The sequence below is a fragment of the Barbus barbus genome, assembly GCF_936440315.1.
Source record: "Barbus barbus genome assembly, chromosome: 34".
NCBI lineage: Eukaryota > Metazoa > Chordata > Actinopteri > Cypriniformes > Cyprinidae > Barbus > Barbus barbus.
The window spans coordinates 16,352,124-16,371,400 of NC_136762.1; the positions used below are offsets into that span (position 1 = coordinate 16,352,124).

At 42.6% G+C, this 19,277-nt stretch overlaps 1 protein-coding gene across 1 annotated transcript in view; it reads right to left on the reverse strand.

Moving 5' to 3' along the window:
• The window catches only part of LOC306854417 (cell adhesion molecule 1-like), a 203,873-nt gene that overhangs the window by 16,573 nt on the left and 168,023 nt on the right, over positions 1 to 19,277 (reverse strand). The window contains exon 8 of the mRNA XM_079392382.1: positions 4,837 to 4,890. Coding sequence (XP_079248508.1) covers positions 4,837 to 4,890 — 54 coding nt within the window. The remainder of the gene's footprint in view (positions 1 to 4,836; positions 4,891 to 19,277) is intronic.

A 19,277-nucleotide genomic window follows, 5' to 3' on the forward strand; every position in this document is an offset into this window, starting at 1 on the left:
AAGAGAAGACTTCACCAGAGTGAATACAGAGGGTTCACCACAAGATGTAAACCATTGGTGAGCCTCAAAAACAGGAAGGCCAGATTAGAGTTTGCCAAACGACATCTAAAAAAGCCTTCACAGTTCTGGAACAACATCCTATGGACAGATGAGACCAAGATCAACTTGTACCAGAGTGATGGGAAGAGAAGAGTATGGAGAAGGAAAGGAACTGCTCATGATCCTAAGCATACCACCTCATCAGTGAAGCATGGTGGTGGTAGTGTCATGGCGTGGGCATGTATGGCTGCCAGTGGAACTGGTTCTCTTGTATTTATTGATGATGTGACTGCTGACAAAAGCAGCAGGATGAATTCTGAAGTGTTTCGGGCAATATTATCTGCTCATATTCAGCCAAAGAACTCACTGGACGGCGCTTCACAGTGCAGATGGACAATGACCCAAAGCATACTGCAAAAGCAACCAAAGAGTTTTTGAAGGGAAAGAAGTGGACTGTTATGCAATGGCCAAGTCAATCACCTGACCTGAATCCGATTGAGCATGCATTTCACTTGCTGAAGACAAAACTGAAGGGAAAATGCCCCAAGAACAAGCAGGAACTGAAGACGGTTGCAGTAGAGGCCTGGCAGAGCATCACCAGGGATGAAACCCAGCGTCTGGTGATGTCTATGCGTTCCAGACTTCAGGCTGTAATTGACTGCAAATGATTTGCAACCAAGTATTAAAAAGTGAAAGTTTGATTTATGATTATTATTCTGTCCCATTACTTTTGGTCCCTTAACAAGTGGGAGGCACATATGCAAACTGTTGTAATTCCTACACCGTTCACCTGATTTGGATGCAAATACCCTCAAATTAAAGCTGACAGTTCTTTTCATTTGAAATTCATTGTGGTGGTGTATAGAGCCAAAAATGTTAGAATTGTGTCGATGTCCCAATATTTATGGACCTGACTGTATTTGTAAGGTTACATTACCGTTTAAATACATTCGGAGCTCAGCATAAAATGATAATAACTGTAATGCATTTTTCAAAGTGTGCCAAGAAAATATCCCCCACACCATTACACCACCACCACCAGCCTGAACCGTTGAGACAAGGCAGGATGGATCCATGCTTTCATGTTCTTTACGCCAAATTCTGACTCTACCATCTGAATGTCGCAGCAGAAATCGAGACTCATCAGACCAGGCAACGTTTTTCCAATCTTCTATTGTCCAATTTTGGTGAGCCTGTGTGAATTGTAGCCTCCGTTTCCTGTTCTTAGCTGACAGGAGCGGCACCCGGTGTGGTCTTCTGCTGCTGTAGCCCATCTGCTTCAGGGTTCGACGGTTGTGCGTTCAGAGATGGTATTCTGCTTACCTCGGTTGTAACGAGTGGTTATTTGAGTTACTGCTGCCTTTCTATCATCTCTAACCAGTCTGCCCATTCTCCTCTGACCTCTGACATCAACAAGGCATTTTCGTCCACACAACTGCCGCTTACTGGATATTTTCTCTTTTTCGGATCATTCTCTGTAAACCCTAGAGATGGTTGTGCGTGAAAATCCCAGTAGATCAGCAGTTTTTGAAATACTCAGAGCAGCCCGTCTGGCATCAACAACCATTCTACGTTCAAAGTCACTTAAATCCCCTTTCTTCCCCATTCTGATGCTCGGTTTGAACCTCAGCAAGTCGTCTTCACAACATCTAGATGACTAAATGCATTGAGTTGCTGCCATGTGATTGGCTGATTAGCAATTTGTGTTACCAAGCAATTGAAGAGGTGTACCTAATAAAGTGGCCGGTGAGTGTGTATATATATATATATATATATATATATATATGTACATACACACACACACACATATATAATGTGAACAGGCTGCTTCATTACTTTCAAGCCTCTACTTTCCTAAAAAAAAAAAAAAAAAGTGCTTCTTTTATAATGTAAAATCAGTATACAATCAACCATATGTAATACCATAATCCTGTGAGGTTGACCCATTTTCATTCATACAATATATCCACTTGTATGGCACACTTTTTTTGCCCTGTCACAGAAACCAGCTTGGCACTCATTCACCTATCAATATTAAATGCTGATCCACAGCAGCTTCAATCTCCTGAGTCGACCCCTCACACCCAAAGACTAAATGCGCAGAACCCAGGGTCACGTTTCTCCAACCGCAGCCGTCCACAGGCCCTAAAGACCGGACTGCATATCAGATAAAACACTGTGACTGTTTCAGAAGTCTAGCAGGTCCCCTGAGTTCTCCTGTACTCACCGTGAGTGGATTACCCTCCGTGTCTGCTTGAAAGCAAGTTCTGCTCGAAAGGTAATCCGAGGTTAAGACGGTTACACCAATAAACTTCTTACATGCTTACTCTGCATGTGGAGAAGTTAGGCCTAGGAGGTAACACAAGAGAACGGCTCTTCCGAGCGAAAACCAGACATGACTTAGTTCAGCCTGATGATCACAGAAAAGTCCTGAGCATAGGTGATTCCTCTGAAAGGCTGACACCATCACGCCGTGCATGATTATTTTGCGAAAGAGGAGAAAGTGCGGCTTCTGTTAAAGGTGCCACTATTGGTGCTTCCATTTAGCCATTTATTTTGTGTTATAAATGGCAATCATCTCTAAATGTCACCCCCTAAAGCTACTGAGCATTTTGGCAAGACATTATGGCTAAATTGATTTTTTTGATAGTAGAGTGCAACCCTATCCTTTCTCACTCTTTGCTAGCTCATCAAAAATGTATTACATTTCTATATAGCACCAATTACCTGCCATTGATTTATTTGCTGGGAATTTCTAGACCTGAGCTTTCCTTTGCATGTTAATAAACATGGATTGGTAGAGTATTTTTAAGAGCTCAAAAAAACCTCATTAGGATCAGAATAAAACAGCTATTGAAAAATTGATAGCGACAACTTACAACAGCATTTATGAAAAAAAACACGATAAATCATGGTTGATACACTGATGAAAATCTGGTGTAGAAAACAAATTCACTCAGAAATTGCTAAGTCCATTTCACAAATGATTACAAAGAAACAAAGTAATGCAAGTAATGCAGAATTAAACGAGAAAATTTGAAATAGAATAGTATGAAATAGTGAAATTTCTTTTATATTTTCTTTTAAAACACACTCCAATAACCCTGAACACCTGCATAGTAAAAAATAAAAATTCATCACCAAACATCAATGACTTGTATATGGGTACAGTCATTTTAGACACTTACAAAACTGTTGCAACAGAGATGGAAATACGTGAATTATGCTTCTATTTTTGATGCCACAGTTTTGGAAGTGCCTTCTTCGGTTCTAAAGAAGGCGGTGTCCCAATACGTTTGTCCATATAGTGTATGTACAAATCATTGGTGTTTGGTGATGAGTTTTCGGCTCAAGGTCTGCATTTAAAGTCACACCAGAGGTGTTCAGCTGGGATTAGGACTTTGCTTTATGCAGACCAGTCAAGTTCTTCCACACTGACTGAATCAATCATTTCTTTTATACCTTGCTTTATACACAGAGGCACTGTAATGTTAGAATAGAAAAGGGCCCTGTCCAAACTGTTGCAATAAAATTAGAAGCACACAATTCCCTAGAATATCATTATATGCTTAAACATTAAGGTTTGTTCTCATGGAAATTACTAAAGTAGTGAAACCTGTTCATTAGAAGGGGGTGACCCAATACTTTTGGCAATATAGTCTGTCTGTCTTCGCTGATATATTATATATATATAAATCCATATAATATATCAGCTTTAATGCACTGATTAAAAATCAGTCAAATGTCAAAAGTTAAATGAAAAAAAAAGAATATTCAAAATATATAAATTAACTTACACTAAAGGAATGGAAAAATATGTTCAAATACTCCATTTACGGTCAAAGAACTTTACTAAACCTAAACTAAAGTTTATAAACAAGTTTTTTCACAAAATCTGTAATTTTCAGATACTGTTTGTATGTAGTGAAACATCCAGAGATGTAGCACATTTGTATTTTGCCCATGAAATCAGGATTAGGCATAAGATAACTTCTTCAGAATCATTTATTCTGTACACTTGAAAATCAGCTGAAAATTGGAAAAAATAGTAGTTTCGCTCAAAAAAAAAAAAAAGATAAGAATCATGTGTTTGTGGGAATTTTTCTGGTTATTAAGTGATACTACAAGACTTGTTCAGCTTACAAATGATTGTTGAAAGCAAAAGTGCTACAAAATGCATCGTACTTTGTGAGAAAGTGTGATGTGTTAGAGCTAATGAGACACTATTTTTGGAATCAGCACCCCATAATTAGTATTGGATTTCATTCAGCAATTATGATGCAGGGGCCAGGTCACTGTAATATTTGCTTTTATTTACAACTTTAAAAATATTTTTTCACTGTGTGTTTCATCAGAGCATTTCAAGGATGTGTTGATGTCTTATGGAAGGCCGAGGATATTTGTAATCGTAATCTGAGGCACGGACACGCTGAGATCCTGATAAGATTTTCGCTCCAAAATGAATCTCTACGGTGAAAGATCAAGCGAGTGACAGAAAAGGATTCGACAAGCACAACCTGACAAGTGACAATGACGGCGAGGCACCACAAGGCCACCGAGTCCACTATCTGCGCTGAGATCTTATTAGGGTGGCCTGCCTGTCTCCGCACGAGCCCCTGCATTTTACCCTCTTCCCGCTGTCTTTTTTAGCTCATGGACAGTAACACGCATCGGCGGCATACTTACTATCTCTCACACGCACATACACGTAGATGCACAAGCACAGCAGGACACAGGAAAAATGTAAAAAATGGTGAGATGGAGTGAGAACCCTGCAGCTCAGATGGGATACTGTACCTTGGAAAGCGTTGATGGTGGTAGTGGTGGGTGGGGGGGTTGTGGTGAGAACATCTAGATGGAGAAAATAAAAACACACATAAGAGGTATTAAATGAAGGAGAGAAGTCACAAAAGCCATCATGTTAGTTTGATAGAGATATCTGAAAGAAAGAGGAACATCTCTTTACCTAAACCCCCTTTACACCTGGGGGCATTTTTGTCATCATAAACCTGACTACATTTACTGGACAAAAATCTTTACTTAAAGTCTTGTTTTCTAAGTCTTGCCTGCATAATAACAGACCAATATCTGTCATTTTGATAGAATGATTTGTACATTTTCAACATGCTGTTCTTTTATCAGGTCTTATGATCTGGTCATCCAATTTAATGAACAATATCCTGTTTTCTCTTTCCAGATCATCGCAGGGGCAATTCAAAACTTTATTGTCTCCCATTTTCTTCACTTCTAAGCCTTATTAGCATCCTTTTACTGTGGGAATGTTTCTAAAGCAGGGAAATGCAATAGAGCGCAACAGTGCCTGCCCTCTTGTTAAGCCGTCTTGGTTCCGGAAATATTTTTTCCATTCATTTTTTTTCCATAGGGATTTGTTTTTTAAATCTTCATCAAATAGTTCAAAGATGTGAACCCAACCAACCAGCGAGATTAATCAAAACATTATAAAGTCTGATTTTAAACAAAAATGTATTTGAAAACTGGACAAAATTTACAAGAATTGTACAAGAATATGTACTTAATGAGGGAATAAACTACAATCCCATGAAGCATTGATGAATTAAGTCGTTAAAGTCTAAAGCTGCATTTATTTGGTCAAAAATACGATAGATCATTAATATTGTGAAATTAAATTAAAGTTAAATTTTATATGCGATTTATTCCTGTAATGGCAAAGCTGAATTTTCAGCATCATTACTCCAGTCTTCAGTGTCACATGATCCGTCAGAAATCATTCTAATATGCTGATTTAGTTATCCAGAAACATGTTATTATTATTATTATCAATGTTGGAAACATTTTTTTTGTTGTTGAAATTTAAGTCTTTACTGTCACTTTTAATAAATTTAATGCATCCTTGCTAAATAAAATTATTCATGTCTTTATATCTTAATGACTCAAAACTTTTGAAAGTAATTAAATGTAATTATGTAATTTTTTTTATGTAATTTAAAAATAAATTCTCCAAAACTCTCCCAAAAGCCCAACCGTTGAGCAGGCCGACTTTTATTAAATCACACTTGAAATATACTGTAATACAAGGTGTAAATGCACTAAAGAATGTCCATATGTAAATGGGACCTAAGACAGATAATAGCTCATAAATATCCTTGATTGAAACAAAAATGGCCTGTCATTTTACTTTTACATGAACTTGCATGTCTGACTCAGAAGCACTTTTCTGCAAAACAGTGTTACTGAAACAGCTGAAGGCAAATTGGCCAGCTATAGATATTCGATCAAATGTAATGTAAGAAACATGTAAAAAAATGATAGAAAATGACAGCTTAAGTTATATATAATTAGATGTCCAAGCAATAGTATAAAGCCTGCATTTCAATGGGCATGACACTGGCCGACACAAGCCGCGTGATTAAACAAAACACAATGTGCCAAAGGCTTTGTTCAGACAGGCAGCAAAAATCCAATGTTTTGGCATATCTAACTCAAATCCGTTTAGTTGTTTTGTTTGTAGACTGAACAGCGAAAAAACCCACATGAAATCCGATGTTTACAAAGTGATCCAAACCCCATCCAATCCGATTAAAAGCAGACTTTTTTGGAATGCATCAGATCTGCGTTTGCCGACACAATGTGTATGTAACATCACACAAAAGTGTGCAACACAGTCTGCAGCTGTGTCCGAATGCACTGTATAATGAATGAGTGAATAAATCAGCAGTATTTGCATGAATGTGCCTTGTGATTTCAGCTCTGCGGTGAGATGCAGTGATGGACGTGAGCAGAGGCAAAATTTCCCACTTTTCCATCCTCTCTGACAGCTTCACTCAATGTTGAGAAAGTTTCACGGCATCTTGATGATGCTTACATCATTACTACAGCAACTGATGTAGAAGATATTGACTTACAAGGCCAAAACAAACGGATCCGATTTCATCGCTCGGATGGTCAGTCCTAAAGCTTGCATTTGAAAACCAAGTGGGATTTATGTGCAGTGCAGAAAACCAAAAAGGTCCACTTGACTTGATTCAAATCTTTCAGGCAGCTTTCCTATCATGCGGCGAGTATGGAAACGGGAAAAAGAGAAAATTACATTATGAGAATAATTTATTAATAAACACACAGTCATATTGGATACAGCCATCGCACAATCAGCGGAATAATGGGGTGCTGGCAAATGCGGGCGAGCTATTGTACTGTGGCTGTGCAATGTGACTATCATTTCACTTTTTAGCACAGATACTCGGGCGCCTTACTGGGGAACAGTCGCAGCAGGCAAAATTGGCTGGCTGTCTCCATCACTTTATTGTCTGTGCTCCATCAAGAGATCTCAGTAGGAGCCCAAACACTTCCCAACTAATGATAAAACATCAAGGACAGGATAATGTCTCTGAACATAGATGCTGGGAGACGCATCGCCTGATGAAAATATTTAAGTGATTTCGTGCACGTGACGGATTGCAGATGGGTTTTTGAAATGTCATAGTCCCGTGGCTGAAATTGTGCATGCAAGGGATATGGCCAACACAAAGGTCTGAATAGGATGTGGCATGCATAATAGTCGAGCAAACAAGAATTTTCCACGGGCAATTTGCAGGTTGGGTGACTCCTGGCTCGATGTTATGAGCGGCGAGATGCGAATGTGTTTGGACGTGCAATATTTCCATTTGTATGTGAAGGACGGAAATATGAAATTCCAATCACACGGTGAGAAAATGGACGATACGAGTACTTATCACAAACGGGATTGTCATGACAACACTTGCGAGATGTGTCCTCATAAAACCCATTGGCTCTGTTCCACTGTCTCTCAGCAATGCTGAATGTGTTGAATCTCTGGGTAATGGTCCAGATTTGAGCTGAGCCGGCAGGAGTCAGGCCGACCTGCCTTTATTTTCTGTTATTTATGGTGAAAAATCACACCAGGAAACTTGTTTGCAGGTGAGACCACCTCAACGACTTTCATTCTTATGATGATAGTAACATTTTGCTGATTTAATAAACTTTTTTTTTAACGATTTTAAAGCATATGTAAAATTCAGGATGGGAACTGACCTATTTGTCCTTTAACTAAGTACTATGAATGAAGGACAATTATTAATTTTGGTTTGGTATGTGGGGAAATGGAAATTTGCTTATAATAGCACCACCTAGTGGGATTTGAGACAATCTCACTAAGTTTGATTTCTTTATGGTTTTTGACACAAACAGAAAAATAGATAAGACAATCAGTACAAATATATAAAAGATAGTTCTCCCAAAAATGAAATTTCTGTCATCATTTATTGATCCACATGTTCCAAACCTGTATGAACTTCTTTTTTTATATGGAACACTGAAGAAGATGCGCTCACCGACCACTTTATTAGGTACACCTTGCTAGTACTGGGCTGGACCCACTTTTGCTTTCAGAACTGCCTTAATTCTTCATGGCATAGATTCAACAAGGTGCTGGAAGCATTCCTCAGAGATTCTGGTTCATATTGACATGATAACATCAGACAGTTTCTGCAGATTTGTCAGCTGCACAACCATGATCCAAATCTCCTGTTCCACCACATTCCAAAGATCTGGGGCCGGATTCACGAAAATCTTCTTAAGAAATAAGTTAAGAAATTTCTTAAGATAAATTATACGAAGTTCGTAAGAATGTTCTTAAGTGCAATTCTTGAAAAATTCTTAATAAGTTCTCAAATATATTCTTAAGAACATCTTAATTTTTTTCTTAAGAAGAAAATGACAGTCTAAACTCTTATTGTCTTTTTGCGCTTCCTGCAGATTACCCTAATAATCATAGTAAGCACGTACACTTTTTTTGTCGCGATTTTGACTGGCGCTCAGCTTTACATTTTTAATGCGGCATGTTTTTGAACAGCCTGTCTCAAGCCGCAGCGATCTGTTTCATTCAGTTTTGTAGTGCTGTGTTTTTGCTCTCAGCCGAGTGAACGCTTCCGGTATGTGTATCCGCGTTACACAGTCATATGCGCTGCATACTGCCAAAGATTATGTTGTATTTATAAGCTAAAATAATAGCGTCCAGTTAACGTTACCTATCTTACTCGTTTTTGTAGAGTTGCTACTGAGTTTTGAAGTTAGCAAACAGTAGTGTCACACACAGGGTAATCATGACCGATCATTGTTTACATTATCAGTCATCGCTGTCGCTTCAGAAAACTCGCGCACATCGCTATTAATTGTCATACTATGTATTAGGCTATATGTAGCTAACGTTGTTGTAATGCTTAAATATAACAATTATTTTGAAATAACCCAATAAATTCATTAAATAATTCTTACTGTTTTGGATTTAAGACAAGTCTAGGGCTGTCCTAAATTTAAGAAGTTATTTACGATGATTTTTAAGAAGATTCTTTTCAAGAATTTGAATTCTTCTTCATTTTTGTCTTAAGAACAATCTTAAGAAAAAAGATAAGAATATTCTTAAGAAGAATGTTTGGGAATACAAAATATTCTTAACTTTTTTCTTAAGTTAAAAAATAAGAAGAAAATGGCAGTTAAGAAGAAATTTCTTCTTAAGAATGTTTCGTGAATCCGGCCCCAGGTGACTGTGGAAGCCATTTGAGTATAGCCAACTCACTGTCATGGTTAAGAAACCAGTTTGAGATGATTTGAGCTTTGTAACATGGTGCGTTATTCTGCTGGAAGTAGCCATCAAAAGATAAAGGGATGGATATGCCTGTAGTCGGTAACAATACTTAGGTAAGCTGTGGTGTGAACCATTGACACAAGGCAGGATGGATCCATGCTTTTCATGTTGTTAACGCTAAATTCAGACCCTACCATCCGATTGTCACAGCAGCAACCTTTTTCCAATCTTCTATTGTCCAATTTTGGTGAGCCCATGCCAATTGTAGCCTCATTTTCCTGTTTTTAGGAGTGGCACCTGGTGTGGTCTTCTGCTCCTCTAGTCCATCTGATTCGAAGTTCAATGTGTTGTGCATTCAGAGATGCTCTTCTGCATATTTTGGTTGTAACGAGTGGTTATTTGAGTTACTGTTGTCTTTCTATCAGCTTGAACCAGCCTGGCCATTCTCCTCTGACTTCTGGCATCAACAAGGCATTTGCACCCACAGAACTGCTGCTTACTGGATATTATCTGTTTTTGGACCATCCTCTGTAAACCCTATTAATGGTTGTACATAAAAAGTAGATCAGCAGTTTCTGAAATACTCAGACCAGCTCATCTGGCACCAACAACTGTGCCACATTCAAAGTCACTTACCCTTTGTTCCCCATTCTGATGGTTGGTTTGAACCTCAGATCTTCTTGAATATGTCTCCAGTTGCTGCCAAGTGATTGGCTGACTAGATATTTGTGTTAACAAGCAGTTGAACAAGTGCACCTAATAAAGTGGATGATGAGTGTATTTTGAACATTTGTTTAATGTTTAAACAGAAGAAGTGTTATCCTCCAACAACACTGGACCCCACTGACTTTCATTATCTGGAAAAAAATAAGTTTTTGTGCCCCACAGAAGAAAAGTTTGAAATGACATGAGAGCGAGAAAAGATACACCGATCACCTATGTAGGAATAAAGTAAAAATCATGAGGTAGCAAATATTAATATAAATGAAACGTTAAAGAGCTCTCCTTGTGGTCTCCGACCCAATAAATTGAAAAACCTTTGAGTGCATGATAAATTATCTATGCTAATGTATGAAAAGCCTTAAACATACGCAGTGACTCCCTTTATGTGGTGTATCAATCCTATTCTCAATGTCAAATGTATTATGCTGTCACAGCAGGTTGAAAGGCTGTCTAATACTGTCAAATATACAGTACACAGCTTTCATACTGCGTACTAGCGGTCTTGACAGAAACTTTGGCCTCATATCAAACATTACAGAGTAGCTGTAGTCATTCAGCGTCTGAGGCAGTCAAGAAAAGCAGATAAGATTGTATGTGGCACGCTGTGACACCAAGTCTACATTTGCGTTTTAACAAGAGCGAATGCTACATGGGTTTAGCTGAGAGAACATCTCCCAAAGGAGCCTGAATATGGAGGTTAATGCTGGACATGGTCTGTGTCGATACTTATTCTCTCCCAACAGGCCTTTCCACAGAACATCAAGTGACTGTAATTGAAACACACACAATTCCCACTGGGAGAGACGTTGGTTAAAAAGAGCAGTAAATAACAGCACTGCCAACCTAGATGTAGGTGGAAACTCATAGGGTGCAGGTTTAGAGGTTTAAACACACACATAAGAGGCTGTCAGTGGTGTTTGTCAAATGCAAAAATAAAATACCATAACAACCTGAACTTCAAAGAAATCATCTGCCACGAACATGAATATAAATGAAATATACGTGATAAACAGTCATAAATGAGATAAGACTAATGATACAACAATAATAAAACGTATAATGTTTTAATACAAATGCATTGTGATATATTAATACAAATCTAATATGAATATGAAAAATATGAATTAAAAAAATATGACTATTAAATTAATATTAAATGCATATTATTACTGATCAGATATTATGTTACGATACTATTAAAATAATATTAAAAACATACATATTTAATTGGACAATGTGATTTGCACTAAGAAGGTCTATAATAATAACATATCAATATCATATGCCAGTAGATGGCGACAAGTTTAGCAATTTATCGAGTCATTGAATTATTCGTTCAACCGATTTGTTCAAACAGATTGATTTACTTAGGCACATGCCAAATAAATGATTTAATAAGTCTTTGATTCATTCACTCAACTGATTTGTTCAAATTTCTGATTCATTCAGGAACTTCAATACTATATGTTGCTAAGGGACACACAAGTAAATTTTATCAAAAATGGACAAAGTAACCGGCAATATTATGCTTAAAAACGATACTAATATAATAATTCCTATTAATCAATGGATCAATCATAGCCCTAACTCTTAAATCATAGAGCAATGCTTGATTGATATTGATAAGAATGTGCATCTATGAACAAATCCTTCTTCTTTGAATCACATAAACCATTTCTAATCATAATTCCAGTGACTGGAAATTCAAAACAGATGAACAGCACCATTTAAAACTAGAGACAGACTAAAAAGCAAACATGCAATTAGCTGGGCTAGCTTGATTAGCTCCACCAACGAATTAAATGCACTGCCTTAACTACACCTGCAAGAAATATTGCTATACTTAAAAAATGCAGAGAGTGTTAATAGATACACACTAATTAATCTGGATGCCATGATTAGTGGGGGAAATCAATTCTCCTGTGAGCGCCAACGTGTATTTAGCTATTTTTGTTAAATTTTAGCATGCTTTAGGTCAACATAAGAAGCCTCAGATGTAATTAAAAGCTTTTATTAAGACATTCAAATCTCTACAGCTTTATAAATACTTTCACTTTGTATATTGTTTTCTGTTAATAAAGAGTAATGAGTCACTGAAGGATTTGCAAGATGTAAACTACATTTACATCAAAGATGAAATAAGACTCAGGGGAAAAGTAAGGATAATGAAGGCAAACGTATACAGAATGATACAAAAGAATGGAGCATGAATTCAATGTCAAGGCTGCAGACCTTGAGCATTTAAAATGATGTGCCGTTTCCTTCAGTGTCACATATTCCCAACTGCCAAATCCCCAGATAATTGAAACAACTTCATTATGATGATAAATGATAAACGTACATGAATTGCATTAAAGAAGTAGCTTATCAGCAGGTTTTGCTGTCAGTGGAACAATCATGCGGGCAAAATCACCTACCTGGAAAACCATTACAACTAGCCTGTATCTTTCTGAAGGAAAAGGACCATGAAGTGAACTGAACATTTACTAGAGAAAGTACTTTGCTATAGCTAGACGGAAAAAAAAATACTCTATGTCCTTTTCCAGTTAAATGCTCATCCAAAAAAACAAGTGTAAGTGACCTAGTTTAAAGAACTAGGACAATTGACTCAGTGATCTAGTGTTTTAGTACTGGCAGAAGGTATTGCTAGGTCTCCGTAGAGTAATATTCGGCAATGTCCATAAAAGCTTTCAGGTCCATTTATTTGGGAATGTGCAGGTGACCTTTCTTTAAGTTGTTTTCAGCATTAAAAATGTTAACTGCACCTACAATGCACACCTTTTTAATGTATATTTGTGATCACAAACAGAAATGAAGGCTAGTCATAGGGTGCCCTTGCAGTGAAAGGAGGTTAAGCGTCTTGCTCAAGGCCACAATAGCTAACAAAAGTGGCTTTAGAAGGACTTAAGCCTTGGTCTTTCAGTTCACGGTGCAGATGTTTCGGGACTGAGCCACCCACAATCACTAGAACTGGGATCAAGTTGGATTTTAACCCTGTATCTCTTCACCCCGAAAAATACTTATAAAGTCATGGCATAGACATCCCCTGCAGCAGAGCAGTTACATCACATTTACCAAAGAGAAGATATTACTTCCGTCCTTTTCTTGAACTGGAGTTGACTTTAGTTGTATATCACAAAGCTTTTAAACTAGATTTGCAGCCCTATTTTCCTTTGTCTGAATTGGGACTAGGGAAAGGAACAAATGGATACCAAATGGAACAGGAAAAAATAGAACAATTTGAGGATAATCATGATGGTGCATTAGTGCAACAAACAAAATTGGTTTCATTACAAATCAAAGCATATACACTGTAAAACTGATTTGTCATGTAACCTAAAAAGTGCTAGATGTGGTAAATTAACGTACTCGGTTACTATCGTAACCTCGGTTCCCTGAGATACGGAACGAGTACTGCGTCTTGCTAAAGACGCTATGGGAAAAAGCCTTTTTTCTCCTTTACTGAAGCCTTATTCAATCACGCAGTGAAACTGCACGATCATTGGTTCGTGCAGTGTGTTAAAAACGAACCAATGTGTCGGCAGCGGAGCTGCATGAGCCTATGGCGACGGAGCCCGCCAGATCCCGCCAGAATGGGCGGGGTTATCTGGCTATATAATCGGCCGTCTGGCCATAGGATCCTCAGGTTTACTTCGACTGAAGCGACGACTGAGTCGTGCAGCTACCTGGCACGGCAAAGTACGCAGTACTCGTTCCGTATCTCAGGGAACCGAGGTTACGATAGTAACCGAGTACGTTCCCTATCGATACTCCACTCGTACTGCGTCTTGCTAAAGACGCTATGGGAACACAATTCAATCACGTCGTGCTATGGTAGAGGAACGACTGTGTAAAATACCTCCATAAGCATTCCATGCTCAGAGGGAAGTATAATAGTATACTCGGGCTAAAGCGAGCTGAGCTCGTAGGGGTCACGCTCGGCCCGGGTCATTCCATGCATTCCTCGCATACTCAGCACTTTCAGGGCTGAGATATGCAAGGAACCCATCAGAGAGCTTGAGTGCCCGTGCAGTCAAGAGTTCTCCGTTAGGGTTGTTCCCACAACGTAAGTCATACTCATCTAAGCAGATAGGACCCTGGCCTGCAAGGCCGGTACATCCAGCTTATAAAACCTTGCAAATGTGGACGGCGAGGCCCAGCCGGCCGCCGCACAAATGTCTGTAATAGACACACTGCTAGACCAGGCCCGTGACGAGGCAATGCCTCTAGTCAAATGGGCTCGTACTCCAATGGGGCATTGAAGGCCCAAGGAAGAGTAAGCCAGCGTAACGGCATCCACTATCCACTTAGAGAGTCTCTGCTTCGTAACCGGAAGCCCTTTGGCGCGGTTACCGAAGCTAACAAAGAGCTGTTCCGTGCGCCTGAAGGAGGCGGAACGCTCAAAGTAGATCCGTAGGGCTCTAACATGGCATCACAAAATTAACTCCCGGTCCTCCTCGGAGGGAGGAAGCGCGGAGAGTTTGATGACCTGAGCTCTGAACGGAGTGGAAAGTACCTTAGGTACGTATCCATGCCTTGGTTTTAGGACGACCTTGGAGTCGTTTGGCCCAAATTCCAGGCAGGCGGGGCTCACAGAGAGCGCCTGCAGGTCTCCTACTCGCTTGACTGACGCTAGTGCTAGTAGCAGAGCAGTCTTCAGCGACAGTGACCAAAGGTTCGTGGACTGGAGCGGCTCAAAAAGGAGGGCCCCTCAGGGCCCTCAGCACAGTGGGTAAGTCCCATGTAGGGACAGTAAGGGGCCGAGGCGGATTCAGCCTCTTGGCACCCCTTAGAAAACGGACGATAGCATTGTCCCTGCCCACTGATTGGCCCGCAATAGGGGCGTGGAAGGCCACTATTGCCGATACGAACACCCCGAGTGTGGAGGGAGAGCGTCCTTTATCCGGCAGTTCCTGCAGGAAGGACAGAATCACCGCCAACTCAGATGTAGGGGGGGTCCTCACCGCGGTTTAGACACCATTTGGAGAAAACCGCCCATTTAAGGGCATAGAGGCGTCTCGTAGACGTGGCTCTAGCCTCAGAAATGGTATTTAGCACTCGCTCTGGGAGGCTGGTAGGCTCCCGTTGAGCGGCCAGAGGTGAAGCGCCCACAGTTTGGGAAGAGGGTGCCACAAACCATTCACCTGAGAGAGGAGATCTCGTCTCAGGGGCACGGACCAGGGGGCTGCGGTTAGCAGCTGGGTCAGCTCTGACATCCAAGGCTGGTTCTCCCACAGGGGGGCCACCAACAAGACCTTGTGTCGTTGTTCCCTGATTCGCCTGATGACCTGAGGAATCAGAGCGATCGGAGGGTATGCATAAAGGAGGAGGTTGGGCCAGTCGTGGGCCAACGCGTCCTTGACCTTCGAATAATAGGCTGGGCAGTGAGAGTTGTCTTTGGAGGCGAAAAGGTCTACTTCGGCCTTGCCAAAGATTCTCCAGATCATTCGAACCGTCTGCGGATGGAGCATCCACTCTTCTGAGGGGACGTTGCTCCGTGATAGCATATCCGCTCCTCGGTTCAATCTGCCCGGCAAATTTGCTGCTCTCAGCGAGCGCAAGTTGAGCTGAGCCCACTCCAGAAGTCGCTCTACCATAAGGAAGAGGCGCTTCGAGGAGAGACCTCCCTGGTGATTTACGTAGGACACCACTGACATGTTGTCTGAGCGGATCAGCAAATGTCGTCCCTTTAGCTCTGGCAGGAAAAACTGGCAGGCTCGACACACTGCTAGCATTTCTAAGCAGTTGATGTGGAGGTTCTGCTCCGCCTTCGACCAAAGGCCGGTCTGCCTTCGCACAGCGCCCCCAACCCATGTTGGAGGCGTCTGTTGTGACAACTTTCCTGCTGCAGACCATCCCTATGGTCACACCCTTTCTGAACCATCGTGGGTTCTTCCAGGGGACCAGGGCTGTTACACAGGCCTGGCTCACCCTGATATGTAGGCGATCATGTCGCCATGCGTGGGGTGGAACCCGTGGTTTCAACCAGCGCTGAAGGGGCCGCATGCGAAGCAGGCCCAACTGTAGCACCGGCGATGCTGTGGCCATGAGGCCCAGCATCCTCTGAAACGCTTTGACGGGGCGAGCGGTGCCGCTCTGGAAGGAGGCTGCGAGCTTTTAAATGGCCAGAGCGCGTTCCGGCGCTAGCACAGCTCTCATCTGAGCTGAGTCCAAAACTGTTCCCAGAAACGACACCCGTCGGCTGGGAAACAGCGCGCTCTTGGCAAAATTGACCCTGAGCCCCAGGCATTCTAGGTGGCTGAGGAGGAGGGCTCTGTGTGAGAGTAGTTGTACCTCTGACTGGGCCAGAATGAGCCAGTCGTCGAGGTAATTGAGAATGCGGATTCCCATCTGCCTGAGAGGGGAAAGAGCCGCGTCCATGCACTTCGTAAAAGTGCGTGGGGCCAGGGACAGTCCAAAGGAAAGGACCGTGTACTGATAAGCCACTCCCTCAAAGGCGAATCTCAAGAATCGTCTGTGATGGGGGGGCTATCTGGACATGAAAGTATGCGTCTTTCAGGTCCAGGGAACAGAACCAGTCCTCTGAGCGAATTTGCGAGAGGATCTGCTTCAGTGTGATCATCCTGAACGACCTCCTCACGAGGGCGCGATTCAGGCGTCTGAGATCGAGGATGGGCCGGAGGCCGCCATCCTTCTTGGGAACGAGGAAGTAATGGCTGTAAAAGCCTGATTCGCTCTGAGCTGGAGGAACCATTTCTATGGCTCCTTTTTTCAACAGCATCATCATTTCTGAACGTAGAACGTGAGCGTTCTAGCCGTCTACAGAAGAGGAGACCACGCCGCTGAAGCGCGGGGGTCTGCGAGCGAATTGGAGTGAGTAACCTCGTTCTATTATCCGTATAACCCATTCTGACACTCCGGGGATGGCCCTCCAGGCCTTGGCCCGCGTGGCAAGGGGCTGGATAAACTCGAGTGGCAGGCCGCCAAGCGGGGACCTGAAGCTCGTGATAAGAGGGAGAGGAATGTGCTCCCTTTTGAAAATGTTTGTGTTTTATTTCCTTGCTATAACAGCGATCAGTTGTGTGGGCGCTTTTTGAAAGGGCCCAGTGTTCACAACAGTATTTACCACAAACTCATTGCCATCGGCACCCGGAGCTAAACGGGGTGTTTGGAGGCATGACAGAGGCCATTTGGGCCGTGGGCACAGCCCAGAAGCGTCAGGAGTCTGAAGCTGTCAGTTATAATCATAGTGACAACTTGCTTTCGATCTGCCTAAAAGGATCAACCACTCTTAGAAGAGGGGTATTAATTACCATTGTGTAAACACACCAGCAGATCAAAAGTGCCGCGCGCATCCTCTCAGATCCGCTCGTAGCGGACGAGGGGAGGGGCCATCTTCACTGAAGAAGGCGAGCCGAGATCAAAGAGTGAAACGCGGGGCTGCCCTGGCGTAAATTCACTCAAGCTTGATCGCGCGAACCCTGGAGCTTGCAGTTTCTTCCCCGAGATAACTGGGAGAGTAGAACACTAGAGCAGGGGAGGCGTGGCCACCTTCATTGAAGAAAGGGACCGTGAGCGCGGCAGGGACAGACTGAAGCTTTCATAATGAAAGTAGCGCTGGCAGATCAAAGAGCTGCAAGAGGCGCTAATACTTAGTGTAAACACACTGGCAGATCAAAGACTGTATGCAGAGTGAAAAACGCGGGGCTATGCCGGCGCGAAAAATCACTCAAGCCTTTTTTTTTTTATCCGTCTCCTTCTCCGAGGTGACTGGGAGAAGAGAAACGCGAGAGTCGGGGCCGCCCAGTGCAGCATGTTACAATGTGCACAGAAGGATTGAGCCACTCAATGTAATGAGGCGCGCTAATCCACACGCGCTGGCAGATCAAAGCGCTGTATGCAGAGTGAAACACACGGGGCTATGCCGGCGCGAAAAATCACTTAAGCCTGAACGCCCAGCCATGCGATTTTACCGTCTTTTTCTCCGAGGTGACTGGGAGAAAATAAACGTGAGTGGGTGGCCGCCCAGCGCAGCATTTTACAATGCGCGCAGAAGGATTGAGCCACTCAATGTAATGAGGCGCGCTAATCCACACGCGCTGGCAGATCAAAGCGCTGTATGCAGAGTGAAACACACGGGGCTAAACCGGCGCGAAAAATCACTCAAACCTGATTGCTCAGCCTCACTCGCTATTCCTGTCTCCGAGGTGACTGGGAGAAGAGAAGGGGGGAGGCGGGGCCTGCTACATAGAGGACCGCGAGCAAATCAGAGCAAAGCCCGGCTTTCGGTGAAAGCAGGCTGCCTGTGTGAGCGCAGTCTCAGTGACGCACACACATAGCTTTCCACTCCGGTCCGCCAAAGAGAATAGAGCCGCCCAATGAAGGAGGAGCTCTGATTCTCACGTGTGAACACCGGCGGATCCGAGCGCTGCAGGAAGCTCCGTGGCTCTGATGTTTCATTCTCCGAGCTTTGCTGAGAGAGGGGAAACGGGAGAGCGGAGCTGCCTCCACAGAGACGGACAGCGAGCGGGAAGAGCGAGACTCATACTCGAACGAGCTGTCTCAGTAAGCGCGCAGTCAGTGCGTGGGCGAGACCCAGACAGGCGGCACGCGCTCACTGCTCTTTTGCATCGTGCAGGATCCCCTGCACGAGCCACACTCGCTGTTGCGGCATTTGCAACAACGCCGATAAATATGCATTTTTATAGCACTCACCGGATGGCGGCAGCGAACAGACCGGGGCTTCTGCGGGGCTGGAGCGCGGTGAAAGCGGCGTCTCAGCTGGCAGGAGGTCTCTGGCTCAGCTGCGAGGCGTGTCAACGGCGAGGCGGCTTCTTGGGATCAGCGAAGGCGAGATGTCGTCGCTGAAGGAGAAGAAATCTGAGGATCCTATGGCCAGACGGCCGATTATATAGCCAGATAGCCCCGCCCATTCTGGCGGGATCTGGCGGGCTCCGTCGCCATAGGCTCA